This window comes from Brachycentrus maculatus, unplaced genomic scaffold, assembly GCF_059751285.1.
Source record: "Brachycentrus maculatus isolate JH-2025_06_01 unplaced genomic scaffold, ASM5975128v1 h1tg000396l, whole genome shotgun sequence".
NCBI classification, from domain to species: Eukaryota; Metazoa; Arthropoda; class Insecta; order Trichoptera; family Brachycentridae; genus Brachycentrus; species Brachycentrus maculatus.
This window is the reverse complement of record NW_028281145.1, coordinates 705,001-717,790: the sequence shown is the minus strand read 5'-3', so window position 1 is coordinate 717,790 and position 12,790 is coordinate 705,001. Positions and strand designations below refer to the sequence as shown.

Here is a 12,790-nt window from a genome sequence, read left to right as displayed (position 1 = left end):
TGCTAATAATAATTGAAAAAATATAACTGAAATTTCAGGATATTTGAATGACAATGAAACTTCGCTTTACACATTAAAGAATTTCAATACCATGAATTCGTTTTAATATTTCCTCGTACCGATGAATCGAAAATAATACAGTTTAATCTAAAAATAAGTGTTCTTTTATTAACAGCGACTAAGAAAATCTAAGTTCGCATTTAAAGGTATAATCGATCCAATTCTTAGCGCTAGGGCATTGTGCCTTATAGAATAGATTTTTTATATGATTGCATATATAGCATTATGTATTTGTCACAATAAATTGAATAACATAAATTTTATCCTTTAGAAAATTATTTAACAATGTGATTCTTTTGAAATGGTGAAGAGTTTTGTATTGTTGCATTCAATCAAAATTTGATGCTGTTAAATTGCCATATATTACCAGAATATCATCAGGATATTTTGGTATAGACGACCAAAAAAATAGATTTTTCAAGACCTTTTAATTTTTAGTTGAAATTCTCGTATACGTAGAGGAGGGGAAAAAACCTTTTTTTTCGTATTCTGAGGATTTTAGACATCTCAAAAATTTTTTTTTTTCGGAACTCATGCGAAAGACGTTGAACACCTCTAATGCAAAGTTTTATTTAAACCTAAAGCAATATTATGGTAATCGAACCCAGTACTTAAGAAAATGCCATAATTTCCATCTCCATAGTTGAGAAACAGTAGAACATTGAATTAGCATTTTATTATTTCCCAATATTTTCGGCGGGGTGAGAAGGACCCTTTTTTACATTTTATTTCAATTGGATTCCATAAAGGAATAATAATTTAAAAGTTGGATTCTTTAAATTGTATTCGATATTTTGTTACAGATTTTTAAAAAGTTTATTAATAAATTTGATCCTATTATCTTATCTGGAACATCTTGCTAAATAAAATACAAAAAAATAAAATGCATTATTGCTGTGATCACAAACAAAAACAATAAAATCGTTTTTTCTTGAAATAATATGAATAAAATAAAGTTAAACTAAAGTTTTAACAGTTTTAGGATGAAAACGATAAAATCTTCAAAATCGATAAAATTTTGAAAATTAATCACGATTTGACGACCATTTTTGAAGATTTAACAGAGACTGAAAAATATTCAAGATATCCTCATTCGACAACAATAGCTTCCCACGAAGTATTTTATTTTTATTTTGAAGACATGGTGTCAAGTCAGTATGATCAAGTGAAATCAATTTAAAAAAAACAACCCGTCTAACAGAGTATTCGCCCTTTTTGGTGCTCGCTCAACCTTTTGACCGATGTTTGATGGCTATTTCGATTTAAACAAATTAACGGGTATTTTACCCACAGTTATAAATCGATCCAAAAAATAATAATTTATTTTTTTACATTGCTACGATTAACTGTATTTAAAACGTTACGTTCGCGTACATTTTGGTATATTTATGATAAATCACTGTAAATTTTGTCTACTACAATGCTAAATATCGTCGATAATAATACCGTAGACATTAAATTCGTTGCTTCCATTTAATGTTTCTTAAAAAGACGTATCGCATAATTTTTTTTATTACCATTAAGAAGTGTTGTCAAATGATACGTGTACGATAAATTATTACTTATATATTTAATTAATCAAATTTAGATAACGCCCCCCCCCCTGCATAAAGTATTTTAAGTTAAATGATATACATCGATACTTACACATATCAATGTACATATATTCTCAATAAGTAAATGTAATGTATAAGCCCTTTCTGGTTAAAATTAATTTTTAAAAAAACAACAAGGGTTAATAGTTTAATTTCAAAAAGTACTTTGAATAAATGTTTTTTTTTTAAATATTCAAGTACCACACATAAATTTTCACTAGTTTTCATTTTTATTTCAAGTCCCGTTATAGTTCCCGTAAAAGTACTTAAGAATAAATTATATACAAATAAAATGTGCCTGATAAAAAATAATTTGGAATAAACGAAATTATTAAAAAAATAATAATAATAAAATGATACATGAAATAAAATGAAGTTCTGCAAATCAAACGCCAAATCTATAATTGAAAAAATAATATTGAAGTACCGCACATTAAATTTCCGTTTCATTTTTTATTTATAGTTCTGTGATTATTTCCGTAAAAATACTTTGAATAAATTTAATAAAAAAATATTATTCAAGTACCACATAGTAATTTTCCACAGCCCTCATTTATTATTTAAAGTTCCGTGAGTATTTTCGTAAAATAAATTGAAGTCCCACAAATTAATTTTTATGGCTTAATTTTTGTATTTATACTTGTGTGATTATTTCCGTTTAAAATACTTTGAATAAATTACATAAAAAAATAATAATCATGTACAACATATTAATTTTCCATGGCTTTTATTTTTCATTTAAATTTTTTTAAATTTATTCATTAATAAAATACTTTAAATAAATTAAATTTTCCAAAAATTATATTGAAGAACCACACATTTTTTTCCATGGCTTTCATTTCGTATTTAAAGTTCCGTAAAAAAATACTTTGAATAAATTAAACAAACAAAATTATTGAAGTAATACACATTAATTTTCTATAACTTTTATTTCGTATTCAAAGTTCTGTGAGTATTTCCAAAAAAATACTTTTAATAAATTAAATAAAAAAATATTATCGAATACCAAACATTAATTTTCCATTGCTTTCATTTTTTATTTATTGTTCTGTTTGTATTTTTTTGAGTACTTTTTATAAATAAAATTAAAAAAAATATTATTTAAGTACCGCACATTAATTTTCCATAGCTTTCATTTTTCATTTATACTTCTGCGAGCTTTTCCTTTATGTACGTATATGTATTTCTACTGTCGCACTCCGCTGTGTAGGGGGTTGGTGGCGGGGCGCTCCGCCGCGGGTGGGGCGGGCGGGGGGCGCAGCATGCGGCATAGAGCGGGTCAGTACTGGCGCCCCCGCAGCATCCCTCGCTCTGGGGCGGAGATGCGCGCGCCTCCCTATCGATCTCCCGAGAACAGGCCCGCATTGAATGCAGCGCAATATTGTGTACTTAGCGTGATTAGTATCACAAATCAACTCGGCTTACGAATTTCGCCGCTACTATTGTGTTTCGTCATTATTTGTACACATAGCGACGGTGAAATGATGTGCAGTTTAAGCGGAAAATTATTTATTCCCACCAGTTTTAAGACATTTATTTAACTTAAATTTTGAGCGATAACATTTTACTCATCGGGCAAATATTCATTTTTATTATTAGGGAATTAAACATTCAGAACATCCCACCCAAGTATCCACCCTTCAATTATGAACCTAATTCTAGAATTTCTATTTCTATTATATTTCTAAAATAATAAAGGTTAACGCATTTAAACCATTTTTTTATTAATTATTGTATTGTATGTAATGAAAATAAGACTTGACACTGGCAGAAATATCCTCTCGCTGGGTGACTGGGTTCGAATAAAACAAAAGAAAACTGATAACTAATATCAAGTTATATTCACACACACGTACATATACGAGTATTACAAAACAAGTACATATACTGTTTCAATTACAAAATTCCACATTTGTAAAAATACCTAGAAGAGGAACGGGAGGGAGGAAAAGGGGAAAAGAGAAAGATCAAGGCTGAAGTCAAATACAAATTGTACGAAACAAGGGACACATCAAGAATTCAATGTTGAATGATCTCAGCGCTGACTAGGCGATTTAAAAAAAACATTAACGATATATTATGTACATTATGTAAACAGGCATGTTGTAAATACGTTTTATTATATTTTTAAACTTTGCCAGGTATATTCAACCAAACATACTGTGGTTCAGTCTGATTAAATGAAAAAGAAAGAGGATATTAAAAGAAAAAAACTCGCATAGTAAATAGCAATGATGTGGCAATGAATTTTCAAAGTAATCGACGAATAACGTTAGGAAATGTAAGATTGTGAATAAACGAAGACTTTTTTATATACCATACATATGTTGTTTTACACATTTCAATTTTTTTATGTAGAAACAAATAAAGATATTAAAAAATCGATAAATCTAAAATATAGTTATAAAAATAATCATTTTGAGTTATTTTCATTCATTGAAAGTAAATATGTGTTGCAGAAACGTATATTCCTTTAGGAATTAATTAGTACGGAAAATACGATGTACCATATGCTCAACTTTGTGGTATGCTAATTATTTTTTTTTTAAAAAGCACAACAGAAAGGGTCTAAAAGTTGAGAGTTATTTATCCCCGAGAGAAATTTCGGCCAACCTCAACATAATTGAAATTTCCTTCTCTGCTAAAACGACTTCCCCGCGCGAATATCGGCGGACCCATCTGGCCCCATCTGCAGCACGTGGCGCCGAGAGCAGCCGAGAGCAGCCGAGGCGATCCGGAGGCTGACGGGGAGATCAGAAGAGAGCCGAGGGTTGTTGCGCAAGCTGACCGGGCCTGCTCCCCGCGCCGCCCGCCCCCGCCCTGGCACAGCGAGCCGCCTCAGTCAGTCTGCTGCCGCACGGCGGCCGAGGCCACCGACCGTTCTTAAACATGCACCCTAAAATAAACCACAAATAATATGTAACTCGCTAAAAAGAAATCGCTAACTAACTAAAATAAAATACTAAAATAAAAACGTAAACAGTAGTGTAAACCTAACTAGAAATGTCTATAGTCAAGTGGATAGTGTTAACTAGAGATGGGTTAGCTGGGGCAGGTCGGCAGTAGGGGCGGGATGGGGAGGGGGGCGCCGCTGGCCGCCCTCGTGCTCGTCGTGCTGGGAGCGCTGGGCCCTATTGGTAAGTCTTCCGGCCTGAAACCCCCTGAAACCGCGACTGAAACATCCTCTCATGAAACGTTATCAGGTAGCGAGCTTTCCCGGGAAAACCGCCAATTCGATATATTGTTTAAAAATAAAAATTACACGATAATTATCTGCATACCTACCTACTTGGATATAGAAGTTATTAGAAGTTATTATATACGAAATTACATCTTAAAGAAAATTGTCTGGATTATTTGATTAAGACAGGTAGCGAGCTTACCCGGGAAAACCGCCAATACAATATATTGTTTAAAATTAAAAATTACACGATAATTATCTGCATACCTACCTACTTGGATAGAGAAGTAAATATACGAAATTACATTTAAGCGAAAATTGTCTTGATTATTTTATTTAGACAGGTAGCGAGCTTTCCCGGGAAAACAGTCAATTCAATATATATATTTTTTTAATAATTACACTTTGATTATCTGCACACCTACATACTTGGAAAGAAAAATTATTCAACAAAAATGCCTTATCTAAAATAATCTTGATTATTTAATTAAGAAATGTAAGTTTTAATATTATGTACATAGTTATGCTTATAACCATGACAATTTTTATAGGATTATTTTTAAGTGAAAACCTGTAATTGGATTTTAAATTTTTATATCTTTATTGTATTTCGTAAATATTGTATTGCTTTACCAAAAAATGAATACAAAGTTAAATTTTCCTCTAAGTAATTAAGCTAGCAGAATTTCTCCGGGTAGTCGTTAATTAAATTTTAAATTTTGTTTAATCAATTTCCGCAAAAAAGGCATAGTTTGCCTTAATAACATTATGAATGAATAAAGGATCGTCCAATCAAAAGTTTGAAACTCAGCCGTAACTGGGCTCATCAAAACTAACAACCTATTCCGAAGGATATTCGTAATTAGGAAACCAATTCCGCGCTTTTTTGTTTTTTGAAGCCATTCATTATTATTCCAATTCATATTTCCGAGAGTAAAAGATCAATGGAATGCAAGCGAATATAATTACTACATAAGAACATACGTTTTTACAATTTTGATTTTTTTTTACATAAGCAGTAGTGAGATCCGTAATATAAGAGTTTTTGCTTGATAAACAATCCTTTTTTATCTCACCAATAGATGTCTCTAGTGAAGTTCTAGTGATTCAGGAACAATGTTTAGAAATTGGTTCATATATATAAAACTTCTAAGAATTTGAGTAGTGTGGTTGTCAATAATAGGTAGAATCGGTGATTGTTACACGTGTGTAACGTGATCACTTAAACCAGCCTATGACGGTCGTCAGCCCGTAAATGCCCAGACTCCATATTCTTCTTCACCTTTGATGAGATGTTAAAAAAATAATTTAAGTAGTGATTAGTGATATTTTATGTAACATTAAATCTGTTATCTATCAATGATTGAATTTAACAAAGGTTCTTTTTAATTTGTATAAATTTGAGGAATTTTATAAAAGCTTTGTAATTTTTTAAATATTGTAATTGTCATTTAATTTTAAATCTGTGATAGTTAGAACAAGGGAGTAAGATTGATTATTAGTGGTACCAAAACGTACAATATAGTACGTTCTTATTGATGAAATGTTTTAAATATTTTCTAATGTTGAGATTTTCATTACATTTCAAATTTTCCTATTTTCTAATTGATGAGTTCATAAAACACCCTGTTTTTATTATTTGAAAGTAATATAAAATTATAGACGCGTTACAGTAATATAACAATAAAAAATCCAAAATATGCCTTAAAATTTTTCTCCAAAAAATCAAGCTGTTTTATAGATGCACCCTTTCTTTAAAGAATTCAGTGGTAAAACCATTAAAAACAAAATTATAATAATGTATAATATATAGAAATTTGTAACCGGAAACAAAGCATCTGGAATATATGATACAGCAAAATGTATTTTTTTTATGTTTATTATATTAGACACTGGATCACGGATTTTCTAAGGTTGATGTATCAATATACATATATTATAGGTACACGACGCATGATTTGTCTCAAGTTGAGACATCTATAACATTTAAAATAAAAGTTAAACGAATATTTGTGTAGTATTCATAATATTTGTGACAGAAAAATAAACCGTATATTTTTAAGAAATATTTTAATAAATCTGTATTTTCATTTTAATAAAACTCCGATGAAATTAATAACGTACGGCACAATTATATTTTCAGCTGTATATAATTATTTGAATCCAATAAGTGTTGAAAGGATAGTTTTAAAAAGTGTGAGGCGAACGTAGTTGGTATAGAAGCAGAAGAAGACCAATTCAATCTGGGCATGATCAAGAATTTCAAATACTTGAATATTGTCTGGTCGGAAGTCGGAATTATCGGCGTGTATGTATGACAAGATGTATGAATTTGGAAGATGCGAAGATTGTGTACAAAAATATATTGGTTTGGCGTTCTATTCGCTCTGCCTACAGTGTTCTTTTGGGTATCCATGATTTTTTAATCAGTCGCCTGTTGTTTGTTTAGTGAATATTGCGAATATTATTTTTTCCAAATAACATTTTGTGCAAAAGGAAACAAACAATACAGAATTTTCCGTGAGATATTTATAACTTTCCCAACTTCCGGACAAAATCCGCTAAATATTTACCCGCAGGTTTCGTGTTCAAAAATTCTTTGGACCAGCAGGTCTAAAAGTGAAGGGGGAGAATGTGTGCCTATTTCAGTAAAAGGATATTGATTTTTCTGATACCCTCTGCGGGTTTCCCAAACTCCTGTCAATATTTAGATATTTCATTCCAGCCAAGGAATATTATCCATTTTACATTTTTTTATTAAAATACATTAATTTTTTGTTAAATCGATTTAAATAGAATTTAATTTAATTACCTATCAAAATTAATAAATCATTTAGTCACTTAAGGGGGAACTCGCAGACTTTAAACTCAAAACGCGAATGACCACGCTAGAAGCTTGTCGTGATTTTAAAAAATAATGTTATTTTAGACATACGACTTTATTTTAGAATACGAATATATATTAAAAAATATTTTAATTATTTTTTTTAATCCTAACGTTTTAATAACTCTTTTCATAAACATAAATTTTTGTCGAAAAAAAAAACTTTTTTTATGATACCTGGGTTTAAAGACAAGTTGCGATCGCATATTGGGCCTTAAAACACAATGTAAAATTAATCGACTCGTATTATGATATACGTGTAATTTTTATATAATATTATATGTAACATAAAAATAAGGATGGTAGAAAATTTAATATTTATATACATATATATATTTATATATATATTGTATATATAATTTTAGAACTATCATGAAACAGAAAGCATGTCCGAACACACGTATAATGTTTTTATACTGAATATTATTGAAAAGTGAACGAATAAAATTAATATAGTTGCTCTAAGTAATATAAATCTTCGGAAACCAAGAATAACGTCAGCAATTAATCACAATGTAGAAACAAAGGAAATATGAGATTGGACTGGAAAAGTATTGCCAGTATTATGTACGGCGAACGTACTCGTAATATCCCTCGTTTACTAAAGCATTTCGCGAGGAAGATTAATTGCGTGTAATATGGGTCCCAGTGCCCTCTCCTCTTGGCTTTCCGTACCGAACCTCGGCACGGTCACAGGATAACAATGCCTCCTGAATACCTGTTATTTCTACCTACGTTACATAACATCCCTGACTACCCAGGAGTTCGCTTCTATGTTATACCCTTCGTTGTTACAAACTAAGGGAACAGCGTGATTCCTGGCTTGTAAAAAGCTTTGAATTCCCAATATCTGTGCTGATTTTTCACCATTTATTTTTCTGCATATATAAATTATTTTCAGTTTTCAGAATTTTTCCGAGCTTTCAGAACTTATCATAAAATTTCGTTGAAGCGTGGTCGAGGAGCAAAGTTGGCACTTTAGTACAGGTCCCTCTTCTTTAAAGGATGTTACTGGCGTCGCTTGCTCATACATATGAATTAAAATATGTTAAACTGATTAACGTACTAAACATCACGCCGCTTATCCGCAAGAATAGGCAAAGACAATAGAACACCACACCAAACTGTCTTCGCCCACAATCTTTACCTCTTCCACAAACATACATAAATAATTAAAATGATAAATTTGGATAATTACATAGCGCCATTTTCGTAAAATGCTGCCTCAAGGGCGCTATATATTAAATACATCTTCTCATACATACACCGATTATTCCGAATCCTGACCTGACCACTTTGAAATATTTGAAAAACTTAATCGTGGCAGGTTTTCCTTGGTTTTTCTCTGCTTCCTTTATCAACCAGATTCACCTCATAAATTGTTTGACTAGCCTTTCTTCACTCATTCGATTCACATGCCCAAACGATCTCACCCACCTTTGTTAATTTTATCGATAATGCTTCTCTCAACCTTGCATTCGTACCTTATATCACCATTCAAACATTTATCACACACTGTTTTATTTTTTAAGTATGAGAGAACTCGAAGAAAATTTCGACTGCATTCAATCTACTTTCCTTTGTATTAACAAATAAAAAATCCAGCTCACATTTTTTTAAAGAATTTATTAACTCACGTTAGCATTAAAAATTAAATTTTATTCACAAATTCTCATTTTTTTTTAAATTATTTAAATTTATTTTACTTTTAAATAAATGTAGCGTTAGTTGTGGCCACCCGGTAGTACGATTAGTTGCAAATCTGGAGTCACAAAACCGTAGATGAAGAGTGATCAACAAAAAGTTCAGAAGGCAGAAAAACGAACAACACGCTGTGCTGTAAATAACTTGTCTCGGCTCCTGTGATAAATGATGAACTTTGCTCCTAACATCGGGTGGGGATGATGTGGGTCCGTTCAGGTCAGACTTCTACACAAACCTCATTATTAATCTTTTAACAAGTAAATACTTTACCACATTATTTTTGTTCCACCCCAAAATTCTCTAACACTTCACCTAATATGGTATGTACATATTTGGGTAGAAGGGACCCAATTACCTTTAACAATAAAAAATCTGAAATGTTTTATTTAGTGTATATGAACAGTACTGGAAGTTCTGGGTTCGATTTCCAGGTGGGTTAAATAAATGAAGGTGATTTTTTCACTCTAATATTTACTTAATATTACCCTGGTCTTATATACCTGAAGCGGAGGGCTGATCTCATTTCCTTCAAGTGTTAATAACGATTAAGATAACACTACGTTTATGAGTTGCAGTGCCCTATGCATCATCGGGTACGAATAGGGTTTGAAGAAGAAGAACACGAACAAATATATGGTTAATTGATATACTTATATTATTCTAACAATAATTCCCGTATATACGAGTACATATTTTCACTCAGGACTGCTTATGACTTATTAAGAATTGATTTTGCGATATAAACTCAATAACTTGGTGGAAAATTCTCAATATTTTCTAAGCTTTGGATTTCTATCGCATAAATATCGGCACATAATACAATGATATTTTAATCATCAGTTGAGTAAAAAAAAAACAAAAGTTAAATTGTTGAAACAATATTATTTTTCGTCCAGTAAGTATATAGTTTTTTTTAAATCATCTTTTAAACATCCTAATCAATTGGATACTGTAAATTGATCAATTATATACATTTTCATATTAATATTCATATTTAAATATTAAAAACTTCTTTTCGAAATACATAATATATTATTTAATATTCAATTCAAACCCTTATCCACACCCTAATAGTGCATAGGGCACTGCATTATACAAATACAGTGTTATCTTGATCGTTAACACAAGAAGTAAAGGTGATCAGCCCTCCGCTTCAGGTACCAGTCCAGGGTAATATTGAATAAATAATATAGTGAAAAAATCACTAATATTCATTTGACCCCCCTGGGAATCGAACCCGGGACCTCCAGAACGGTAGCCGAGCGTGCTGATAATTACACCACTTAATATAATATGAATACACGCTGTTTTTAATAAAAAATATTAATTAATGTAGCATAACTTTAACATAAAAGAAAACACTCGTTTTTTTACCACTTGAGTTTTATTATTGACTACATGTTTCAGAAGTTAAACTTCCATCATTCAGGTCTGCATAATAACTAAAATATATAAAAAAAACTGTATTTATATTTTATATTTTTATATTTTAGTTATTATACAGACCTGAATGACGGAAATTTAACTTCTGAAACATGTAGTCAATAATAAAACTCAAGTGGTAAAAAACAAGTGTTTTCTTTAATCATTGTAACATGTCTTACCACAAAGTTAATGCCGAAACAATAAATAAAATGAAAATATAACGTTACGCTCTATTTTTTTATAAACGGAAAGCTTAATTAAGTAGCTCCACTTCAACAAATTACACCATATAATGAGAACGGAGTGCAGAGATGACTCTTCATAACGTTTTTCGCGGCGCTTTTTTAAATGGGTAACACGTTGACTCATGAAAACACTTCTTTTGTCAGTATGTTAATTACATTTTCATGAATGCTCTAGGATCTCTAGTGGTTGTAAGTTTCATTCAAATCTGAAAAAGAGCTTTTTCAGATTTGAATGAGCTTTTTTAAATGGAATAAATTTTAAATAACCTGAAATTTCAGGATGAATTGCGAGTAGAGAAACGAATAAAAATCATTACGTTATAAAAATATACATATTTTTGAGTATATCTTTAATTTGATGATATTATTATATACAGTACCGATAATGATTTGTGCTTTAGTTTTTATTAAAAGTCGTTGATGAAAGCATCTGTAGCTTCCAAAACTAGTCGTTGTTAAAAAGAAATATAACTTTAAGTGGTAAAAAACAATTATTCTCATTTACAATATTTGATAATATTAATAATCAATAATATATATCGCACTCGTATTAATGACATTATCATTATTTTTGACATATCAATAAAGATGAAGAAGAATGTGGAAGTCTGGGCATTTACAGGGCTTACGACCTAGTTGACCAGCCTATGACAGGTCGTAAGCCCTGTTGATGCCTTGACATTCATATTGTTCTTCTTTGCTGAAATATAAAAAATTAAAATATCGTCTAAGTGGAGAAACCCTGATTTGTGCACAAGTATGTAAACAACTTTAAAACGTTGTGAATAATTCAATTTATTTATTCGAAATTTATTTCTTTAAAAAGTTTTAGGGTATTTTGGAATGAATTTCCAATACACATGAATAAAATTCCATTTTTCATAACCAATGATATAAAATATGATTTCCTCTTTGATATTCCAACATTAAATGACTTCAACAGACATGGGTATAGTCGTACATACTCGTAAAACGTACACTTCGTTACCATTATTCAATAACAACTGAATTCTCTAGCCCTTAGAAAGTCGAACATATAAACTCTTTCATTCCATTCAGAATTAGTTCTTAAAATAGAAATCCATTATACCGCAAATTGAAAGGCAACGAACAGCTCCTTTTACCACTGTCGATAACTGCACACAGTTCCCTATAATATAAGGAAAGCCGTAATGAACATTGTAATATAGTTGTATAAAATCAGATTCAATCTAATAAGAATACGGAAAAACGTCATCTGCAGGGTGGCGCAAAATTGATCACCCTATCAGAAGATTTTGTCCGCCTCCGTAGTGTAATGGTCAGCACGCTCGGCTCCACTTCTGGAGGTACCGGGTTCGATTCCCAGGGGGGGTCAAATAAATACAAGTGATTTTTTCACTCTAACATTTATTCATTATTACCCTGGACTGGTACCTGGCTGATCACCTTTCCTTCATGTATTAACGATCAAGATAACACACTGCGTCTATATGATGCAGTGCCCTGTGCACCATTGGGGTGCGGATAAGGGTTTGAATGAATCAGAAGATATCTTAATTTTTGCAAATGACGTAGTACATCAATCATATTTGACGTTTTTTAACGAGATAGCTGCAGTATAAAAACAAATTTATAAAACAGGCACAAATATAAATCAACACTAGCGGCAGGCACAGGCACGGATATCACCAAGGTCCAAATAAAGATTTCCATC

General features: G+C 31.1%; 1 protein-coding gene across 1 annotated transcript in view; it reads left to right on the top strand.

Annotated features, from left to right (window-relative positions):
• Nucleotides 1-4,654: 4,654 nt before the first annotated feature.
• nAChRalpha7 (nicotinic Acetylcholine Receptor alpha7) overlaps nucleotides 4,655-12,790 on the top strand; it is a 33,878-nt gene continuing 25,742 nt past the window's right edge. Inside the window, exon 1 of the mRNA XM_088270850.1 lies at nucleotides 4,655-4,792. Within this exon, the coding sequence (XP_088126976.1) occupies nucleotides 4,729-4,792 (64 nt within the window). The 5' untranslated portion in view covers nucleotides 4,655-4,728. The remainder of the gene's footprint in view (nucleotides 4,793-12,790) is intronic.